Genomic DNA, 23534 nt, shown 5'->3' with positions numbered 1-23534 from the left:
GCTGGCTGTCAGCACAGAGACTGACGCGGGGCTCAAACCCACGAACCGTGAGATCATGACGTGAGCCGAAGCCGGACGCCCAACCGACTGAGCCTCCCAGGCGCCCCATGGGTTGTCTTAACTGGACAGCAGACCTGTGTGGAAATTCAAACCTGCATGTCTAGTAATTTTTGAAGATGAATCATTTTATAGCCAAGAGTGGTGACTTCTTTGTTTATTGCTTCTCCCAAATGAAAATTAACTATGGAAGTGCTTATAAAGACAGCATTTATTGACAACTCTCTTTTTATCGGCTCTAAAGTGATTGCTTCTTAAGTAACAGGCCAAATAGCATCAGTGTTGTATAAGCAAAAGGAATGCCCAGATTATAAATTAAATTGATTTAACAAAGAAGGATACTTGTACATGTGTAGTAAGTGAGTTGGCAGATATCCTCAAGAGTCAAGTTGGGTGTGCATTTTTGTGTAAGTGTAAGATTTTCTGTTAAAGAAATTTCACAGTTGATAGAACCAAACTGATTACTAAGAGTATATAAGATTCAGTGTATTGACTATTAACCCTATGGTAGTTAATGTAAGTACATGTTTGCTTGTTTTAGCCTTTTAAAATAAAAATTTTTAAGTTTATATATTTATTTTTGAAAGGGAGAGAGCAAGAGGGGTAGGGGTAGATAAATTAGGGGGAGAGAGAATCCTAAGCAGGCTTCACACCATTAGCACAGAGCCCCATGTGGGGCTTGAACTCATGAATGGTGAGATCATGACCTGAGCTGAAACCAAGAGCTGGACGCTTAACTGAATGAGCCACCCAGACGCCCCTATTTTAATTAGTCTTAATTGCACATTTCTGGAAAGTATTTTGTGTTCATTTCTCAAAAACAGGTTTTTAAATATTTCATAAGTGTTATTAAACTTCTGTTCCTTTTCTTCTGCTGTAAGAAAAAAAATTAATAGAATTGGTATGTCTTCACTTTTCTTTTATGATTAAGTTTTAGCCAGGCCAGTTTAATTTTAAGCTGTAGATATATTTTTGCTGTTTTTACCGCCCTCTGTGGAATTAAATTAACAGGGTATAGTTGTACACAAGGGAATCAGAAGGTACAATTACCCATTTAAGTGCTATTTTCTGTAAGATCATGTTTAAGTTTTAAAATTCTGTTTTGAAAGTTTGCCCAGCAAATGCATTCATCTGTATAATTTAGCAGTCAAATGACAAACTTCAATCTTCTGACCTTACTTTCTGACCTTACTTTTAGCCACACTAGCAAATGCAGTCTTGGGTTAGTGTGACAGTGCCAAGAGAAACCAACTATTTGTGGTTATTTTGTGATTCTTCAGTCTCATGGGGGAAGCACAGTGTAGTCATATTTTACTATTGTATAATAGCTTGTAAAAAATCTTGAACTGTTTCTGAAGGACTAATTTTTATATGCTTTCTAAAGGTTCTGAAAACAGAATTCTATTAACTTGCATTCATTTGAAGTGTGTAATTGTTTACAATTTACATTAGGAAATGAAAGCAACAAAACCTAAGTCCGTCAGTGGCACTGCTGAAACCAGAACCCAGGGCCCCTAACTCCTCAACCAGTGATACCTGCCTCACAGCCAGTGTGTGGGTGCAGTCTGAGAGCCTTCGTAGAAAGTTGTGATAGGACTCCCAGGCCGCCTAATGGAGACTTTTCCTTAAACCATTTCTTTAGTGTTAGTCATTTTATAAACACATAATCATATGCTATTCAAATGCCCTTGGAGATTACATTTGTAGATGAGCAAACACCGGGCACACTATTACTGCCTCTCCTGGGTCACATAGGATGCAGCTGTCTTAACGCCCTCCCACACGCCCTTTGGGATACCATGCCAGTCGCCACTTTTTATTCTTTTCATGACTTCTCAAGTGTTCCTTTAGATTTTTCCTGCCTTAAATTGATTGGCCCCAAACAAAGAGAGGTGTTGGACCCTTGTTGGAGGGAGGCATGTAGTTTAGAGGTTGAAACGCTAGAATGATCCTGGGAGATTTTAGTCCCTGCTCTGCCTGGAGGAGTTGGTCTCCATTGTTCTGCACCTCAGTAAAAGGAGGTTTATTAGTATTTAGTAATTCTGATTGTATTATCAATTTTTGGGGGGAGCTTTCTGAACTACATCTTTTTTTTTTCTAATTTGAGAGAGAGGGAGAGAGGCACAGAGAGGGGGAGAGAGAGAAGACCAAGCAGGCTCCCGGCTCAGCATGCAGCCCGAAGTGGGGCCCAATCCCACAGCCATGCGATCATGACCTAAGCCGAAGTGAAGAGTCGGAAGCTTAACCAACTGAGCCACTCCAGTACCCCTGAACCACATCTTTATCCACAGCTGAAATTGCTCCAGTGTAGCTGGTTCACAACCACCTTTTAGCCTAGATTAGGGTTTCTCATCGTGAGCACAACTGACACTTTGGGCAGAACAGTTCTTTGTTGTAGAATGTATTGTAGGGTGCTGAACAGCATCTCTGGACTCTGCCCCCTAGATAATAAGTGTACTTTATACCAATTTTAGCAACAAAAATGACTCCAGGGATTGTCAAATGTCCCCTAGGTAACAAAGTAACTACCCATTGAGAACTGTTGGTCAAGATGATCTCCTAAGTGGTATCACTTTGGAAGGAGAGGTTCTGGATTTCAGTTCTTTCTTGCTCATTTTTTTCCCCAGCAGTGTGACTTTTGGCAAGTTATTTAACCTCTGTGTGCTTTCATTTCCTAACTATAAAATGGGTTGATCATCTTTATGCAAGAGGATTGTCAGCAGACTGTATCCAAACCACCTGGCCTGCTGCTTCCCCCGCAGTTGGCTTTTTAAGGAGTCAGTAGCCATCATTCTCTGGTTACATACTGTGTGTTAATAGAACTTGTCCTTCCTGGATCTGAAGTTCTTTTATCCATACTAGACATGACTATGTTTTGATTTTTAATCCTCTTCTTCAGGGGACACACTCAGTATATATATAAGCAAACTTAATGAGCAGCAGCGTTCTTATTCAAAGTTTTCCTAATATGATAGCAACAGCAATAGCTAGAGTTACACTTTTGGAATTGATTTGCACACTACTGGGGGGAAATTATAACATATAATTAAGAGATTAGATAAAACTGGTTCAGCAAGGACTGGAGTTCACAGTGAGATTCTAGGTAGATGGATCACATACTAGACTAAGTATTGGCCCAGTAAACTAACAACAAAACCATTTGTATTTTTTTTCTTAAGTTTATTTATTTATTTTGAGAGAGAGAGCGAGTGCACATGCATGTGTGCATAAGCAGGGGAGGGGCAGAGAGAAGGACAGAGAATCCTAAGCTCTTTGCTGACAGTGCAAGGCCTGATGCAGGGATCGATCTTATTAACCACTGTGAGATCATGACCTGAATCAAGACGCTGAACCAATTGAGCTACCCAGGCTCCCTAAAACCATGATGAAGTGGAATGCTCATCAGCCTTGATATTTTCTTGGGGGGGGGTGGGGGGAAGGAGGGAACCTTTAGATTTCATTGTCCTTTAAGTGTTTTTTGCCTTATATATATTTTTTAACTTGGCATATAATTTTCATACCATTTCATGATATTTATTGTTTTTACTCTCAAAAATTCCTCTTGCATTATTTATTTTTTTAAGTTTCATTTTTAGATGATAAATTATGCCACTAGTGGAGAAAGGAAAATACTTTTTTTTTTTAGAGGGGAACATATTATTTCTCTTTGTCTTGTACTCCTTATTTAAAATTTTAATAGCTCTGACCTTTTTGTATTTATGATAAACTCCCTGAATCAAGTTCTCCTTTAAAATATTAAAAAGATTTTTCGTATTGAGTCTTTAAACTGTTCTTTTTTGCATCTGCTAATAATATGACAGAATTGTCCATCATGTACTAATTTTGTGAGTAGCCCTTTTATTCAGAATTGTTTATGGCCTTAAAATTCAATTAAGTTTCTTCTATAAAAAGATAGTGTAATTGTGAAGTGACTTTTCAACAGTATATGCTGTAAATTGTGGTGTTCTCTGTCTTGCTTTTTGATGCTGTTGAGATAGAAAAAGTAAATGTTAATGCCTGTTTTTCATAGAAAATGTATCGAAACTTTATATAAATAGATATGTGAGATTTTTTCCCCAGAAAGATATTGAATAAAAGATAATAAATTTATGCTTGTTTACTAAGCTATTTCTAATGTTGAAAAAGAAATGAAATCGTCCCTAATTACCTCATCTATCAGTTTAATTAGAAATGTGTTAACGTGTTTTATAAAGAAAAATTTGTGATTTTATGCCTAGGTAATCAAAAATGTATGACCTTATAAATATAATACTCATGTAAAACACACATCCGGCATGTTTCTCTGATTGGTACTAGAACCTAGCCAAATGATTAATTCATGAGCACTTTCTGTTATGATCTGTATTATCCACCATTTGCCATTTTCCCTTTCTTGTTGGTGTTTGTTTTTGTAGGTACCAGCAGACAGGTGTTAGGTGGCTGTGGGAATTGCACTGCCAGCAGGCAGGAGGAATTCTGGGAGACGAAATGGGATTGGGCAAGACCATCCAGATAATTGCCTTCTTGGCAGGTCTGAGCTACAGCAAGATCAGGACTCGTGGTTCAAATTACAGGCAAGTGCTCCTCTGCAGACTGTCAGTCTGTGGAGCTCAATTAATATTTCATCAGATGTATTGCTGTGGAGGAGGGTCTTGTGAATTATTGATGACATTTCAATTACAATATTCCTTTAATTCTTTTAGTGGGGGACATCAAAGGAAAATTTTTACGAGACAATGGAGCTGTAGGGCAGGAGAAATTAAACATGTAACACTTTTAATGAATTCCAGGCATTGATGCTTCATTTTGCAGATGAGCCCCACTAGATATTTTGGGTCAATACAGTGTCTAAGGTTAGCTTCTACAAATGGATTGTTTACAAACTCAATTATGTTAATATCGATAGTTTACACAATATGGAATTTTAAATTGGGTATAATACCTTTAGTTCCATTTATTAAATTTTACATTAAAATATTTGTTCTGGCAGGAGACCAGGAGAGCATTACAGTAAGTGCAAAGTCTATTCATGGGAAGGTTGGAGCTTGGGAGAAGCCATTCTCCCGAATTTCTTTTAAAATCAGTATGCTCAATAGCATTTATAGATAGTGCTTTTTTTTCCTTACATGAAATTATTTGTCTGCTCACTATGCTTTCTTCTCCTTCTTCTAATCTCCAAGAATTTTATATCAATTCTAAAGCCAAGCCAAATGATTGCCTAAAATGATAAAAAATTATGTTAGATTGCAGTCTTTTTCTCTTTAGGAATTTAAATGAACTATTAAAGCTTTGGCATTTTGAAATGATAAGCATTTCAACCATTGGTTCAATATCCTGGGACTGAAGTATTTTATCTTGAAATACAGTGAACGTTTATTTCCATATTGAAGCTATACATTGGCTCTATGTCAGTATTGGTAAAACTAATATTAGGTAAATTAGGTAGGGTATTTATTCTTGAATGCAAATAATCTGAGAGCTCCTGGTATGTAAATAGGTTTATCTAATGAGGAACGACGATAGCGAGATATCTAACAAATGGGTATGTTGTAGAAACCTCAGACATTTACTAAGTAGGGTTTGGGGACACCTTTAACGTGGTGTCCGTGTGCTTGAAGTCCGCAACTGCAGGAAGTTTCTGTCCTGCACTCTGGTTTATCTCCAGAGAAATGTTCAGTAGGGAGCCAGATGTAAACCATAAACTCTTGAGTAAAGCACTTTTTTTTAATCTTCAGTAGTGCTTTATTTTTATTCCTTACTCTTCCATTAATGTAACAGATCAGTCTTCTCATGAGGAGTTCTTGAAGTTTTAGACTATTTTGGGAATATTTATATGACATAAGAAAGGGATAAAACATTTGGAGATTTTAAAATCCTAAATATTTTGTTGTTGTTATTACATGGACGTTGTGCTGAAGCAGAGGTTTTCCTTCAAATATTAGAATTCTATTACCTATTTTGCTTGGAAACATGAAAACATTCCAGCTCAGGGGAAAAGTTATAGTTGAAAACGAAGAGTTAGTGTTTTCTTCTCTATGAGTGTCAGTTTAGCTTGTTAAAAAGCGCTTTCTGTGTTCTAAATAAGGTCTTGATTGGCTTGGCTCTGCATGTCTACAAGGGTGATTTTTGTTTGTTTCTTTCTTTTTGAATGACTGGAAGGCTCCAAGATGCCCCAGATGGTTTCTAAGACTGTCTTTCTTTCCTTAAATGATATCTGGGATTTTTTTATTTCCCATCTCTTGTCTTTCCTTCCCTTCCTATTATGAAACTTATGTGGAGTCTGATACGCTGGGCCTAGGAAAACTCAAGTCATCCCTGCAGTGTAGTTTTGATCTAAAAATTAAAACATGCTCTCCAGAGTGGTGGCAGTCCAACGAGGAGTGAAATCAGGGCTAACAGAGCAGCAGCTGTAATCACTTAACCATCAATGCCCATATCCTCCGTTTCATAATGAAATAGTGTGGTGTGTTGGACTGTAGCCCAGATTGTCTTTATTAAAATAGTATTGGTAGAAGTGGCTTCCCAGGATGCAGTTGTGTATCAACCAAACCACCGGGCTCTTTATGAATAGAGTTGTACTGGGGAGCTCAGTCCCTTCCACTTCCATGTGCCACACCAAATTGTATCACATTTTCCTCACAATTCTATAACCTGTCCACGTCTGCAACTAGAGGGAGTTCTTCTCTGTGCTTATGTCCTAAAAAAATAGACAAATGGTCACATGAAGGTCATGTGAGCTGATATTGCTTCGTTGGCCATTTACCTATTTTTTTTGAACCCCTGCAAGCTGTAGACATGAGGACCCTGACCTGAGATGGTCTTTGCATTGCAATTTTATGGTCCATGATCACTGAAACAGTGTAAGTCTCTGGGATGCCAAGAAGAAACTTGATGGTAAAGAAGTTCTTTTGGTTTTGTTTTTTAATGTATTTTGCATGCGTGTTTGGTTTTAAAAGAGGGAGAAGCTGATTACCTGCAGTTGTAAAAGTCCATCTCAGATCACCATGTGTACAGACTACCTTCTCTTCCCATGGCCATTCCTATTATAATGAATGATGGGCCCCCTGAATTTCATGATGAAAGGAAAATAAGTTATTTACTTTTCAAACTTCAGTTAATACTTTAAAGTCTTGAATATCATTTGGTAAATTTCTGGTTACAAATAAATGGCCTGAAAAAATTAATGAACTTTCAAAGACAAATGTTTTGCTTTGTAATTCCTGGTAAATTCTAGCCAATGTATAGCAGATCTCCATCCTGTAGGTTGAAGTATTTGACTGTTGGAGCTATTGGCTTGTCCTGAACTCATTAGATAATCAATGATAATCAAAGATGAAAGGAATTGTAGCCAGTTTGCTAATTGATGCTGATCATTCTAGTACATTTAGCCTTTTCTTATGCTCATCTCACTGGTATTGAGAGTTGGAAAAGGGTGGTTCAGTTGATGTGACTGTTAATGGATTTGATTGCCCCTTCTGTGGTTCAGGAACAATCTAGATCTGTTCCTAGATTTCCACTCAGCATGAAAATCTCCACAGTCTTCTAATAGAGGGAGAATGGCAGAAATTAAAGGGTATAGTAATGCCAGATAGATGTTTAGCTAGAATAAAATACTGGCCTTAAATGACAAAGTGTGAGTCATCAATGTAGCCATTTGCGGAAAGCATGTGATAAAAAGAAAAAATGCTGCATAACTGAATAAAGTGTATATGTATATTCATGCTTATTTGAAAGTGAGTTTGTGAATATTTTAAAGAGGTTTGGTTGGTTGTTTCCTAATCCTTGCTAAGTGCATATTGATGGTAACTCTTGTTCCCCTTGGAGGATATCAAGAAGCTGGTGCATTTAATCCTTTTAGAAAAGAATATAGTCATGGAAGAAAGAGGTTGGAGCAAAGTCATGCCCTCTCCAGGGAGCTTGAGGTCCTACATGGGACTTGCCCTTAATGAGGAGCAGATTCTGGCTTGGGAATTCAGTGAGAAGTGTCAGAGAGTGTTGTAGCCTCTGACTTCTTGAGCCCTTAATATGGAGCAGAGGGGCAGAGGCAGGGACTGTAGCTGAAGGGTGAGAGGATTTAGAAGTGGGTGGAGGCATTTTGTCACATTGGAATATAAGGGTAAGCCTCATTTCAGTTATGGCTTGTTTTTTTATTAGGACTACAGGTATTTTTGAATTGTGCAGAAGATTATTTTTAATACATCAAACACTGTGTGATTTACTCTGAGTAACTTATAAAAAAATTTTAAGTTCAGGAATTATTTACTGAACTGTAGCAAGAAAATAAAAATTACCCATGATTCCCTAACTCAGAAATCATCTCTTTTAACATTTCAGTATATTTTCTAACAACCTTTAAGAAAATGTTTTAATTAAAAAGGCAAATATACATTATCTCCTGTGGTCTAGGCATTGAGATAATTTCAAGAAAAGGCCATTCCTACCTACCCTCAAGGAGCTTAGGAAAGTTCTAATACACATTTACAGTAAGAGTGATAGGTGTTATGATAGGGTTAGTTTGGGCTTCTACCCAGTGTGGATATACCACAGAAGGATCCTTCACCTATCCGGAGGGAAAGAGGAAGACCCTGGAGAAGCTCAGGGCTAAAGCACAAGTAGATGGCAGTTAAGAAAATAAGAAGGGACAAAGGGAAGGTCAGAGGAGTATGTACTTTATAGAAACTGAAGACATGCTGACAGGCGGAGTGCTGAACCACAGAGGCAGATGTTGGGGTGGGGACACAGAGAGGTGAGGCTGAAGAGGTTAGCAGAGGGCAGATCCTTGTGGTCGCATAGGCCAGTTTAAGGTGTGTAGATTATTCAAGAGCAGTGGGTAAATGTTAAAGGCTTTCAAGCAAAGGAATGAGACATTCAGATTTTGCCTTTTTGAAATGACTGCTAAAAAGTGTAGTAACCTGGGCAAGAGGTGATAGTGCCCAGAACTGGGGCATTAACAGTGCAGATGGAGAGAAAGGTGCCTTTCAGAGGGATTTAGGAGGTAGACGTGGCATGAAGTCAGTGTAGGTTGGGTACGGTAGAGAACAGGAGGGACAGATCAGTGATGAAGCATGCATTTCTAATTTGGATACCTGGACAACTGTGAAGCTTCAAAGAGAAGTTTCTCTTTGATTTGAAGAAGTCTGTAATATCTTCCCTAATCTGGAGAAGGGGAAAGGAAAGTATTTTTCTTATGTAAGTTTTGTTTAATTTTCTTTTACTTTACTCTAGATTTCACTTACTGGGTTTTAACTTTAATAGCTTTTTCTTTAAAGAAAAAAAATCAATAAAATTTCCGTAGCTAGATTCTTCTTTTTTAAACTGTTAGCTTTCTATTTGTTTCCTTTTTTGTTTTTTGGTGCTTAATCATCCATATGCCATCATTCATGGTTGTGCTTTCTTCTTGGACATTTTGGTGCAGGTTCAAGGGGTTGGGTCCGACTATAATTGTCTGTCCAACAACAGTGATGCATCAGTGGGTGAAGGAATTTCACACATGGTGGCCTCCATTCAGAGTGGCAATTCTACATGAAACTGGCTCCTATACTCACAAGAAGGTAACGCTGTAATAGTTCAGTACCTTTTGGTTTGCTTGGTTTTAAAGTCCTCTATTTTACATATTTGTTTTCCCTTTGATGCCAGTATTTCTCACCATGTATGTTGCTGTGTTTCTTTTCTGCATTAATCTTATTGTAGTTGATTTAATTTAGAGCTCTGTATTTTCAAAACAATTATGAATATAGGCTTTATCATTCTAACAGTTCATAGTGGTGTTGAGACATGTTTGTTGTGCAACAAAAATGCAACTGGTACAGGGCCCCACAAGCCTACAGCACGAGTGGGGCTGCGCGTCAGGGGCTTACGTGGCTGTCAGCCGGCTGGATTTGGGGCACAGGGGGCCTTACACAGTGTAAGGACAGTGTAATAGAAGTCCTCATTGGTAAATGCATTTAACATGCTTTTAAATCTATTTTTAATGAACAAAAGAACAATCTGCCTTTTTGTGAATTTTCTAATTTGTATCTATCATTACTTTTTAGTTAAGTTGCTTTTTGGTCTCTGAATTCTTGGTAATCATGTAAGCATAACCACTGCATTTTGAAAGTTGAATTTTTTCACTTATCTGTAGCTTTAGTCACATTAAAAAGGTTTATCTGTGCTCCAGTGGGTAGCACAGAGAGATTGTGTCATACTTTTTAAGTTCTCATCTGTATCTCACAATCTGTACTCTGCCTCCTAAGCATTTGCTGAGGCAAACGCTTCAGTAAGTGTAAATGAATAATTACCCTTTCTCACTGCGGGTTTGCAGGTTACATTATTGACAGGAAGAGGCAGTTTGTTATGAGTTCTTTCTTTCCTAAGTCTTGGGAGCTCTTGGGTGAGCTCTTGGGTCCCCCCCACCAGAGCAGCGTACCTGAAAGAGCTGCTGAATGTTGGCCTCACTGAGGTGGACACACGTGAGCCACTAAACCCCACCGTTTCTGTACGTGAGTTCACCCAGTAACTCCTCCCAGATTCTCATTTTGTGCATGATCCTAAGTAAGTGGAATTCTTGATAGAAGTGCATAAGGACTATCCATATTTTGGTAACTCGAGGTTGGTGCGATGGAATTTTGCTTATACTAGCTGCTTTTAAAATCAGTTAATTTTGCCCTGAATTTTAAGTGATGATAACAAACTGAATTAAAATAATTAATGAAATAGGGTTAATGCTGTGATCAAAACAAAATTTAAAAATCCAGTGATTTTTAATAGCATGAAAACAATAGCTTGGATTATTTTTCTAGTCAAATTAAATTGTTGTAACTATCTTTTCATCATCCCTATAAGACATTTTCGATTTCCTTTTTCACTTCAGTTTGTCTGTCAGCATTTCTTAATGTTTTATATTGCAAACTCTTGCAGCAGGATTCATTAGTTGATGCTTCTCTTTAAAAGGTGCATTTTTCATATGTTCTTCTTTAAGCTTTTATTTTCTTTTGGGATACCGACGGCCATATATTCACTTTCACCTGCATTGTGGTTTACCTGCATTTCCTCTTTTATTTTAAACTGAAGAACTGTCTTCATGTAAGTGAAAGGCCTCTGTTGGTGCGACTTGCTACCTTGTTTGGAGGGCTGAACTTCAGAGAATAGATATTTCACTTTTGTTTCCAGTGATTTCATCTTCTGAGGTCGTTTTGCACACACAGACACATGCATACATGTGATTGTTAATAATTTTTTCAGTGCTTTACCATTTACCAAGGACCTTAACCTGAAGTTTCTTTTTAAACTTTTGAGGAAAAGCTGTAGACTTGTGTTTTTCCTCTGACCTTTACTTAACTCTACCATTTCTTTTCCATTATGAAGTATTCCAGATCTCTAAAGATGTAAGTTGTTCTGCAAAAGATAAAATAGATGTTCCTTTGCATCTTACAGACTGTACTCTTGACTTAGAAACACACTTATTATTGTTAGTATCAGTTTATTATTTGTGATGAGGACACATTGAAAATACTTTAAATCCTTTGCATAGACCTTGTTAATAACATTTCCAAGATCATAACTCCGGCTCTTAGATTCAGACACCAAAGTTTTGATACCTTTGCCCCTCCTTTTGTATTTATGTGTAAAGAACTTTGTCACCACCCCATGCATTCCTGTTGGCTTACAGATAATATGCTAGACTGCAGTACAGTATATGTTTTTAAATCATATTTCAAATATTCTGTCATTGCCAGTCTGACCTCTAACCCAGCGTGTAATGCCTAACTTTCTGTCTTTATCAGCTGAGATTCTTGTTTTCCATGGTGGGGCTTTCTGTGCCCAGTAGCTGTCCTATCTAAATGTGATAGTGGCGTTCTGGCATAGGGACATTCAGTGATGGAGAAAAGACAGAAGAGACATTCTCTTTAGAAAACTTAAAAGTAATAATTCAAGAATTGTTCTGCTTATCATTCAAGTAGACTGTCTTTATTTTCCTAATGATTTGTTGTAGCTGATACAACATAACATTTTAAAAAGTAGAAAAAAATTTCATTTACAGAATAGACATCAAATGATCAAACAATTTCTGAATGGAACGCATCTATCATGCTTCTTCCTTACATTGCCTTTTAGCTTCCCACCTCTCTCACCATGTGACTTTTATTATCTTTGTTAATATTCTCTTTGATTGACAGCATAATTTAGAATTATCAAGTGCAAACCCAGAAGCCATGCAAAAATATATGTGGCTAATATTTTCAACCAGTCAAATCAGATAAAGACATTTTCAGTCTTCTGAATCATCTTTAATAGTCCATTGAAATCTCACTTAATAGGAAGCTAAGATATTCCGTTTCTCATTATGTTTCGTGATCCCTTTTTTCTAACATAGAGAAACTTGATACGTGAGTCAATTAGCATACATTTGTTGAATAACTATAAACATGATATTGTACGTATTTGATGCTGTTAGGGCTCCAAAAAATGGATTTGATGTTTTTAACTGACCTTGAAAAGCTAACCATTTTCTTGGGGTAACAAAATATATGAAAAGATAATAAGAGAAGGCAGTTTTGTGATACTTAGCACATAACTCACAGTGGGTGGTGGCATCTTTAGCACTGTGTTATGAAGTTTATTTAATAATTAAGGACCCTTTTTTCAATTTGTTGGAAGATACATAATGAGAAGTTTCTTATGATCTGAAATAGTTGTCACTTTGTCTTTCCTGCCTTTACCTGCTATGTAGGATATTAGTAATTATGTGGAATATTTTTGATAATTCAAAGAGTTTTGTCTCATTTTGACAAACTTGTGGCAGTTGGAGGCAGAAGAGTGGGAAATGCAACAATAGCATAAAGGTTCCAAAGCGTAGATTTTGTCATTATCAGACCAGGGTTCCAATCTTGTATTTGCCATTTGATAGCTTTGTGACCTTGGGCAAGTCACTCAGCTTCTCTGAGCCTGGTTTGTTCTCCTGAAAAATGAATAGTTTTTGGTAATTTTGTGCAGAGTTGTTGAGGTAATAGATGTGCACAAGAAGCTTGTTGTTGTACTTGGCAGGTAACCCAGTTAATTCTCACTGTTGGGAACAAAGAATGTTGTAGATTCCTTCTTCTCAGGAGTCAAGAGAAGAAAACATGCTCTGATGTTTCTGACTGATTTCAGTATAAATACATTCTAGATAGAAGTTCACACTTGGATTATCAAACATGTTGGTGTGCATTCAGGTCCAGACCTTTTTTCTCACATCTAGCTACGTTTGGCCTCAGATGGAAGGAAACAATGAAATAGTGTGTTGAAATTCTTTTTGTGAAATGCAAGATAGGATTAAAGAGCAAACCACAGGAAAACGTAGCTGTTTGATGAAACTGCCATCACGTGTTCTTTCAAAAGGCCTATTTTCTGGAACACTCGGAGTCAAAAGTCTTGGCTTTTTAAGAGCTGGAAGGGAGTCAAGTAGAAACATAACAGATAAAAGTAGAAAAGGGCCACATGATCCCTGAAGCATCCTAAATATTTCAGACCCATTCCAAGTACACAAATTATAACACAAAGTGATGTAATTCCTATTAACTTTAGAGACGGTGTATACACCTGATAAAAGAAATGATAGATGCTATGCTTGTTCTGTGAAGTATATTGTAAAATTATGTTGCTGGAGCCCTTTTTTCTTCATTGTCAGCACAAATCCTTGTTTATTAAAGATTTAGCTTGAAGGAAATTTTAATTAATTACAGGTGCAGTAAATCCTGCCTGGGAAGCTGCCGTGCTGTGTTTACCGTGAATGGCCTTCATGTGCCTGTGCTCCACTCCGCTCTCCCCGCTGCCTGACAGTGTGATTTATGGCTGTTGTTTTCCACCAGTCCACTGTTTGCCCTCTAGGAGGGATTGGTCTCCTGAGCCTCCATAATAACAGCAGCACTTCCACAGACATCTTTTAATGACAGCAGCACTGCATTCAGTAAGTCAGGCTAATTGCAGATGTACCCTATTAATTGCAAAAACTAGGAGAGGTTACATATTTTACAAGCTTTTAATTTGAAACCGCCCGAGATGATTTGTCTTAAGTGTTTGGATAGAGACGTCCGTAATATTCAACAATTCACCATTATTGAAACTCCAGTCTGGGCAGTTACAGAATTCTGAGATTGAATCAGGTGAAAACAAATAGTCTTAGATGGTGTTTTTACCCAGTGGCTGTTAAATGGAGGTTATATTTCATTAGGGACATATTTTTTAAAAATTGTTACTGTTTTTATAAAAGTACCTTTTTGATTCTTAATCATTGTTATACATCTTCTGAATATGGTAGAAATTCTCTATTTCTGTAACTTAATGTTACAGAATTTTCCAAAGAAGCTTTGCTCCTAATACATGCAAAGGAAGCTGAACATGGTTCTGGTGCTGTGTGTTTGAGGGGCTTGGCATCTCATTTGTTTAAATCTCTTGAAGTGATGTCCAGAACCCAGTTTGGAGCAGCATTCCTTGGGGGTTTAATGGAATGACCATCCTGAATCTAGCAGTTAGGAGTTTCAGGGTCATGACCAAGTGGGCCCACGTTTGCAGGGTTTGGCCACAGTACAGTGGACATTTTATAAGTGTGAGTGGTAATCTGACCTGTGCTGGTTTGGAAGCCCCAAACATTTGACTTGTTTTCATCCCCCTCTTATCTCTGTGTGTACACAGAGCTCTGGGCCTAGCGGAGAAATTAGGCATGCACATTCTGTGTTTCAGTTTGCTGTCTTCTTGAGTCCTACCTGCTTCATGACTTTGAGCAGCCACTGCTTTCCTGGGGGTGGGTGGGTGGGAAGGAGGTAGAGTTGAGGTAGCTGCCTGTCCTAGTCTCAGGGGAAAATTTAGATGCAGAGGAATTATTATCGTCCACTCTGGCTTCTAAACGTCACGGGACTGACAGGATGAGGTGTTTGAGGTAGAGCAGTGCTTCTTTGGACAGCCTGCTTTTCTTTATGGGCACTAGTAGCTGTGATGGGGCCGGTGGCATTGGAATAGCAGTGTAGACAAGGCAAAGTGGAGGGAGGTAAGTCCCAGGAGAACCTACGTGTGTGTTTGTGAAGCTGTGAGCCGTGAGGCTCGTAAGGTACAGAGTTGGGAAATGGTTAATCAGGTGTGGTCTTCAGTGTAGTACTGTGCAGGCGTTGAAAATTGTGAATGGGGTGGCAGAGTAGTAGTAGTAGTAGTAGTAATACAGATCTCCCATTGAACCTGTAACATGTGCCAGCTATCATAATTACCCTCTAAAGCAGTTCTATTAACTTGGAAATTTTGAGTATGTTATGACATGAGAAGATCATTTCTCCCACTTTTTTTCTTTCAAAAATTTTTTGGCTCTTGCTGCACCCTTTTATATTCTACTGAATTGAAAAATATTCCAATCCTAGTTTATTAACGTAATATTAAAGTCATTTTTTAAGATGGATTTTATAAAATTTGTATAATTGTGATTATATGAATTATTACATCAGGTTTCCTAATATTTTGCTATTCTTGTATTCCTGTGATGCTCCTTCTTAGGTTAATATACTACTAGATTTTATTTATAAAGTAACATATCTCTAGTAGGGAGTACACACACATGTGTTTTGTGTATATTAGTTTTGAAAACAAGGTTTTACTAGTCTTACAGTAATGAATTGAAATGCGTCCTATGTCTTCCTACATTTTGGAACAGTTTAAACAACAGGATTGATTCCTACTTGACTCATGAAGCCCTTTGGTTCTGGTTGACTTTTTGGTGAGAAGAGCATACCTTCTTTTTCGCATTCTTCTGTAATTGGTCTGATGGGTCTGCCTCATTTTTCTTGGGTCCATTTTGGTACTTTAGTTTTCTAAGTTGTCCTCTTTCAAAGTGTTCTGGGTTTTGGCATTAGCTCACCAGTGGTATTGGTGAGAATGCACATTTGTGTACTGTCTACATCTGAGTTGTGTTCCTTTGACATTTCTCACGCTGTGCATCTGAGTCTGCTCTTTGGGCTGAGCTTGCAGTAGGCGGTTTGTCTGGTCTTTCCAGTGAGCTGTTTCAATTTTTGCTTTTTTAGGTCTATCAGGGTTGGTTTTTTTTTTTATGGTCCACTGATTGTTGTTTTTGTTGTATTCTCTTATTTTCCTTTTTTAGCAGATTGCACTGACTGCTTAGTTTGATTTCAGCCTCAGTGGCATGTAAAGAATGAGTATTCTTTGTGTGGTCACAAGCCCTGCCCATAGCTGCTAAAAGGAGCTCATGGGTGGTGGTGCGAATCAGATCATTTTGTAGCTTAATTTTTGACCCTTTATTCTCTTTAATCTTACTTTCTCTCTTCTGACCTGTCAAACTCTGGGAGGCTGTGGTTGGTGCCCTGCAGGCTGGGGATGTACTGCTTCGTCCATGCAGCTCTGAGTGCTTGCGCTCATGGATTGCTGCAGAGCTTTTTTGTAGGTAAAGTGCCTGGTGGTGCCTGGCTTCTCCTCCCTCGTGCGTTGTCTCTTTCAAAAGATCAAATAATCCTGCCCTCTTTCTGTTTGCATTCTTGGGTAGTTCCCATATTTTCAACTAGCAGTCCCAGTCCAGATTGGGGGTAAGGGTTTGGTTGTGTGCAGCCCTTGGAAAGTCTGGCTGCTAATAACCCGCGATCATTGTGGGGACCCCAGAACATTTAGTGTGAAACCAGCTCTTGTATTTTTTGTGTTCTCTTTTCCTGATTTCCCCCCTATTTTCTGTTACTTTTCCCCACTAGAGTGGCTTGATAATTCTACAGTCTGTTTCCTTTCTTGTATTTAGGTTGAAATAGCAACCGTGGATCAGTAGATGGACTTGCTCTTTACAAATGTAATCCAACCTATTTTTCTTTCACAATTAAGAACGAGATACTTTCTGTAACGTGTGCCCCTTTGGTGCCCCTTTCTGTCCTTCAGTAGGGCAGCATTTTTAGTACACTTTTATTTCTCCTGTACATACTCTAGGTTTTATTAAACCAAACAAGAATTATAGTGACACTTAAAAGTATATCCCTTTTTATATTCTGAACAATTTCCTTAGCATTTAAGACAACATTTTAATATTCACCTGTTTTATTTTATTTTATTTAAAAAATTTTTTTTAATGGTTTTTTATTTATTTTTGAGAGACAGAGACAGTGCGAGCAGGGGAGGGTCAGAGAGAGAGGGAGATACAGAATCTGAAGCAGACTCCAGGCTCTGAGCTGTCAGCACAGAGACCGACATGGGGCTCGAACCCACAAACCATGAGATCATGACCTGAGCCGAAGCAGAAGCTTAACCAACTGAGCCATCCAGGCACCCCTCACCTATTATTTTAATACAGGTTTCCCCATTACCCCCAAAGTAGAGCACTCCCATATAAACCTTTCATACATTAAAATGGCACGAAGTGATGAAGCCCTTACCATTAATTTATATGGAAAATTCTTTGAGCGTTCCCAGACCCCCAAAATAACTTCTCTTAGGCTTTTCTGATACTTGAAGACACATCTTGCTAACATGCACAAAATAAGTGGAGATACCGCACAAATGCCTACAGACCCAGTTCCAAGCACTCAGCTTGCTGAGATGCTGAGTGTAGTTCCGGGAGGAGCAGCCTGGTGGCGCCACTCTAGTTGCTGGGGCGCGCACCGCTTCTGGAATTGCTCCTGAGACAAACACTGAGTGTTAGCTAATCTGGTTTTCACCTTTTTTCATAAAAGCAAAAATTATCTTCGGATTTCTTTTGGTTAGCGAAAACAGGTGCTAATATTGGTTTTTCATAAAAGCAAAGTGGCCTAGATTGAAGCAGAGGATACCTGTAGTTTATGTTAAGAACCGGTATGTATGGATTACATGTAATTTTCCCTTAAATTTTTTTCTTTTACAGTTAAGCATGAGGCAGCATTGTCTAATATTTAGTTAATACTAGCTTTGGAGTTGGCTGCCTTTACACTTTCAAATTGTGACTCCTCCACTTACCAGCTGTGTGACTGGTCTATTATTAGTTTCCTCATCTGTCAAACAGGGGTTAGTAGTAGGACCTCTGTCCTTTTCAGTAGAGTTGCTGGGAGTGCTCTGTATGATGAGCATTTCGGTTCAGGGACCTCTGCTGTCGCTGTGTGTTTCAGACACTCTTCTGCCTTTGGAAAGGCACCACGTTCTCTTAGTGACTGCACCTCTCACTGGCTGGATCTATAACATGCCCTACCTAACCTGTCTCTTGCTGGTTTGTTTTCTGTTTTTGTGTCTCTGAAGGTGGAGTTTATTTTTTCTCTTAGACATGACTGCTAGTCTGGATCAATGCAGAATTCCAGGGTCAAAGCTTTCCCCCTAGAATTATGGAAAGATTATCCTTTTGCTATCTTAAAAAAAATCATCACTTTTATATCCTTTTCTACTCTTTTCTCCTGGACTTCATGTTTTACACTGGTAGAGCTTCTGGATTTGTCTTGTCTCTTTGGCTTTTCTCTCATTTTGTTTTTCTGGGTTTAAAATAATCAATCACTTCTCATCTACCTAGTTGATCTAAATTTAACAAGGATTGACATGGAAGGATATTTTAGAAAAATAAAAATTGGGTAAGTGTTTACATATTATAACTTTTTCTAGTCTTCTTTTGAGGCTACTCTGCTTAACAGTAGACACAGAAGCCCATGTTGACCACTTAAAAAGTAATGAAACATAAAGTAAATTTCCAGTGCTGATAATGTGTAATTATAATTGTGTATATTATGTTTGTGTACATATATTAAAAGTGCATTACATTATATCCTGATTGAAAGGTTGCCATTTAAAGAGTCACACTCATTTAATTTATTTAAATGAGCTTATTTAAAGCTGGCTTTACCATTTTATCATTTTAGGAGAAACTAATTCGAGATATTGCTCATTGTCATGGCATTTTGATCACTTCTTACTCCTACATTCGGCTGATGCAAGATGACATTAGCAGGCATGACTGGCACTACGTCATACTGGACGAGGGGCACAAAATTCGAAATCCAAATGCTGCTGTCACCCTTGCTTGCAAACAGGTATAACCTTTTATAACCAGGGGGATTCCCAGGTGGAAAATAGTGTTTAATTGAGAGTAACACACTTAGGGCACACTTGAAATGCACATTTTGCCTTACTGCAGAAAATTCTTTATTCTTGTTCATTATCATGTTTTTAAAAATTCTAATTGTTCATATTACTAAATGTTTCTTGTAGGGGTCATTTGTTAAAATGTAACTAAATCCTACTCTGATCTGTAGTATTCAGCTTGAACAATAAGAAAAATTCTTCCCTATTTTTTTTTTAATTGTTTTTTTTTAGGTTTTATTTATTTCTGAGAGAGAGAGCCTGAGCAAGGGACAGACAGAGAGAGAGGGAGACACAGGATTTGAAGACAGGCTCCAGGCTCTGAGTTAGCTGTCAGCACAGAGCCTGACATGGGGCTCGAACCCACGAACTGTGAGATCATGACCTGAGCCGAAGCCAGATGCTTAACGAACAACTGAGCCGCCCAGGCGTTCCTTTTCTATTTGTTTTATTATATGTAATTGGAGAATTAAAATTACATAAAATGTCCACATTTTGGGGATGACTAAAATGATATGTAAATGTGTTAAATTTAACAGGATTGCATGGGAGTATTTTGGGGTAGGGATGGTAATCATCCCTTGAAAAGTGAATTTAATAAAAAAGTGTTTCCTTTCCCCAAATAGTTCCGCACCCCTCATCGCATCATTCTGTCCGGCTCACCGATGCAAAATAACCTCCGGGAGCTGTGGTCCCTCTTTGACTTCATCTTCCCAGGGAAGTTAGGCACGTTGCCTGTGTTTATGGAGCAGTTTTCAGTCCCTATCACCATGGGGGGATATTCAAACGCCTCTCCAGTCCAGGTAATGTGTTGGACAGGTAGCACTCAGGCATTTTAATATTTAAGTGTTCCTACGAAATACTATGTAGCCAAGTCATTCATAATATGAGGGAAATGGTCAAGCTTATCAACCAATATCTGCCAAAAATCACAAAATTATTTGTGCTTAATAGTACATATTTTTCCAGATGAGTTTTAAACACTCATGTAAAGTATTCAGGAGGAGTCAGAATTATGAAACAAGAATGAATCAGTTCTGGACAGTATATAATTTAGTGCATCTTACAAGGTAGTGTAAAAGCTTAGAAAAGGGGAAGCCAGGGAGGATTGAGTTGTTCAGAGAGGACTTAATATAATGCTCAGGTGACCCTTAACCTGAGTCTGGAAAAACAGGCTAAGAAGAGTGAGGGCATTCTATTTATTTATTTTTAATTTTTTATTAAAAAAATTTTTTTAATATAATCTATGGTCGAGTTGGCTAACATAGAATGTATACAGTGTCCTCTTGGCTTTGGGCATAGATTCCTGTGATTCATCACTTACGTACAGTGCCCAGTGCTTATCCCAACAAGTGCCCTCCTCGATGCCCATTATCTGTTTTCCCTCTCCCCTGCACCATCCCTCCCCTCCCTCAGTTTGTTCTGTGTATTTAAGAGTTTCTTATGGTTTTCCTCCCTCTAAGAAAAGCAAGGACAGTCTAGATTAGGGCAGCAGTATGAATGTGTTCATGATATATGGCCACAGGCAGTGAGGAGACATGCCTGACTGCACTGGAGATGCTTGTAAGACAGCAGGGAAGGTGTGGGTGCCAGAAATGGGGACCTTGAAAGGCAGAGGTGCTTAGGCACCAAAGAGCCACAGAAGGTGTCCAAGTAGGAGATTGAAAGAGGGTTGCTCTCGGAGAGTCCCTCAGGCTGCAGATGGCTATGGGAGGGAAGCTGGTTTTGAGAGACCTGCAGGAATCGTTAGGGGTGAGGGTGGTGAGGACCTGGGCCTGAACTTGGATGGTGGTTCTCAGGAGGGAGGTGTAGAGCGAAAGCTCTACGTGGCATCTTTGTAGGCAGAACAAACAAGATGTGGGGGCTGACGAGATAAAGGAAATGGAGTGGACATGGTGGGCTTGCTGCAGCAGAGCCCTGAGGTTTTAGGTCTGGGTGGCTGGTAAGGGGAGTGGCACCGAGAGGAACACCAGGAGGCGGCCTGTGGGCAGTTTGTGGCATTTGGAGGCAGACTTCAGCCTTGGTGAGGAGCAGGGTCTCTTCCCAGACTTCCTGCAGGACTTGGACCTGCCAGGTCATGGCTGACTCAGAAATAAAGCAATCCACCAAAAGAGACCTTTGCCTGTTTTTAAATATTTAGAGAAAGAATTTTAGCCCTTTAAAGATTAGAGGATTGTCAAAACCATTTTAATTCTTTTTACGTTTTGAGATGGAACAACTTACAAATAACTTTTATAAGTGCCTTCTTCCTCCACTGAGTTCCTATTCTCCATCATTTATGCCATTCTTTTAAGAAATTTTTACTTTGAAATAATTTTAAACTTAACAGAAAGTTGCAAGAATTGTGAAGAGAACTCTTATACTCTTCACTAGATTCACCACTTGTTAGCATTTGCTGACATTTTGCCACATTTGCTGGATCTTTCTTTCCCTCCGTCTTCCCCACCTCTCTGTACATGTGCACGCAGATTTATACTGGTTTGTGTGAATCATCTGAGAGCAAGTTACAGACATTATGCTCTTCTCCTCCAAGTCCTTCAGTGTGTATTTCCTAAGAACACAGCCACAGTGAAAACATCACAATCAGGAGGACGTGTGACACCGATACAACTCTGAGGTCTGAGGTCGGAGGTCTCTAGTCGTTCACATTTTGCCAGTTGTCCCGGCAGTTTCCCTATTTAGTCCTCCTTTAATCTGCAACAGTTCCTCTATTTTTGTTATGCCTTTCATGACGTTGGTATCTTTCAAGGCTACAGGCCTGTTATTTTGTAGAAAGGGCCTCACTTTGGGTTTGTCTCACATTCTCTGTGACTCCTGTTTCTCAGTTCTTCCCATCTGGAGGCACGTGCTGCTGGCTTATCCCTTCAGCGGTGGTGGTAGTTGGTGGTGGTGTCTGATTACTTGGGTACGGTGGTATTCACCAGATCTCTAAACTCTTCGAAGTTAGCTACTTCTTTTGGAATGAATAAGTCACTTATGAGGAGGAACTTTGAGAGCTTGTAAACATGGTCTGTTTCTTCCTTGAAGTCCTTGTTTCAGAAGTTTGTGGACCTGTCTTTTTTCTTTTTAGGTTATTAGGTCCTTGGGGGCAGAGGTGTTATTTTTACATTTGCTTTTTTAAGTCCATGGTTGCCATTGATTACTGAATTCCAAGAAGATAGTCGATCAGCAGATAATTTATTGTGTCAGGCTGGGGCGAAAATGATGAGAGGTGGCTGGCAACCAGAGCCTTACCTTGAAGAGTATCCACTCCAGGGGTGGGTGCACAGTGGGAGCGTGATAAACAGGATCATAGTTCAGGGTAATGAGGACTGTGGTCAGGGGAGGTAATGCAATATCCGAGCTTGTGGGAGTCAAAAAAGGCTCCCTGGGGGAGAGATGACGATGCTAGGCCGGGGAAGGGGAGGGAGAAGAACATTAATTGCAAAGAAAATGAACTGCTTCTTGGATTTGCATGTTAAGCTTATGTGGGGTTTTAGAACTGGAAAGAACCTCCTCATTTCTTGCTCAAGGATATTGAGATTCGGTGGTTTGGTGACTGGCCTGAGGTCACTCAGCTCTGGAATAGGCAGAGCTAGGAGGTGATAATCACTCAGCCTTGTCAGGAATAGGAAGGAAGCATGGGCGTGCTCAGCTAGGTCTCCATTTTCCATGACACTAGAGAGTTGGGAGGAATAGTTACAAGAAATACAGTTGGATCCCCACCATGTGTGTTTATCCACAGAGAGGGAGGCAGATGGGAAGTAAATATAGAATCAGCTTTGTTGCATGAAGCACAGGATAGCCTAGGAACGTTGCACTGAGAACGTGACTTGACATCAAGGCTAAAATTGGGTTTCTTGGTGTTCCTTGTTCTCCCATCTCCACCCCATTCCAGAGCTTTAGTCTTCCTTTGAGAGTTGGGTGTGAAAAACAGACCCATCCCCAGCCACTCTGAGGTCTGACCCCTGTGAGTTCACCATAGTGGGCCAGGAGCAGGGAGGGGTGGGGGAAGGTGAACTCTCCAGAGGGTGCACAGGCAGGAGAGAAAGTGGAAATGAGCAGCCAGGCCACCCGCCAGCCTAGCCCTGGTCTTCCTGAATCATCATCCAGCTCACTTGTGCTTCTGGAGATGAGAAATGTGGGTAGAGGTGGGGATGTGGGGACAGTTTCCTTAATGTATATATTTTTAGGAAGAATTTAAACAGTTTACTTGCTTCCTTTGTGGGACTGTAATTTCATGTTAAATTTCGCAATTTATCATCTCTATATTACAAACTATAGTATGTTTCTGATCATCATCTTCAGGGTAATTTTTATCAGTATCTGAATGATATATTTATGAGGTTACCTATAATTAAAAGTTGTTAATTGAACTTGTTTGTTATTGTCTACTATTCCAAAGTAAATTTTTAAAAAATACTTCTGTACTCCCATACACACAGGATAGACACACATACATGCACATACAT

At 39.0% G+C, this 23534-nt stretch overlaps 1 protein-coding gene across 5 annotated transcripts in view; it reads left to right on the top strand.

Annotated features, from left to right (window-relative positions):
- ERCC6 (ERCC excision repair 6, chromatin remodeling factor) overlaps nt 1–23534 on the top strand; it is a 73918-nt gene that overhangs the window by 32771 nt on the left and 17613 nt on the right. For 4 of the 5 annotated variants that reach the window (XM_029932116.1, XM_029932117.1, XM_029932120.1 and 1 more), the window contains 4 exons: nt 4473–4631; nt 9473–9608; nt 18864–19034; nt 19710–19886. In XM_029932116.1, the coding sequence (XP_029787976.1) occupies nt 4473–4631; nt 9473–9608; nt 18864–19034; nt 19710–19886 (643 nt within the window). The remainder of the gene's footprint in view (nt 1–4472; nt 4632–9472; nt 9609–18863; nt 19035–19709; nt 19887–23534) is intronic. The other variant, XM_029932118.1, reaches the window with a different exon arrangement.

The sequence above is a fragment of the Suricata suricatta genome, chromosome 2, assembly GCF_006229205.1.
Source record: "Suricata suricatta isolate VVHF042 chromosome 2, meerkat_22Aug2017_6uvM2_HiC, whole genome shotgun sequence".
Taxonomy (NCBI): Eukaryota; Metazoa; Chordata; class Mammalia; order Carnivora; family Herpestidae; genus Suricata; species Suricata suricatta.
Note: the sequence above shows the minus strand (reverse complement) of the source record. Positions and strands in the feature narration are given on the sequence as shown.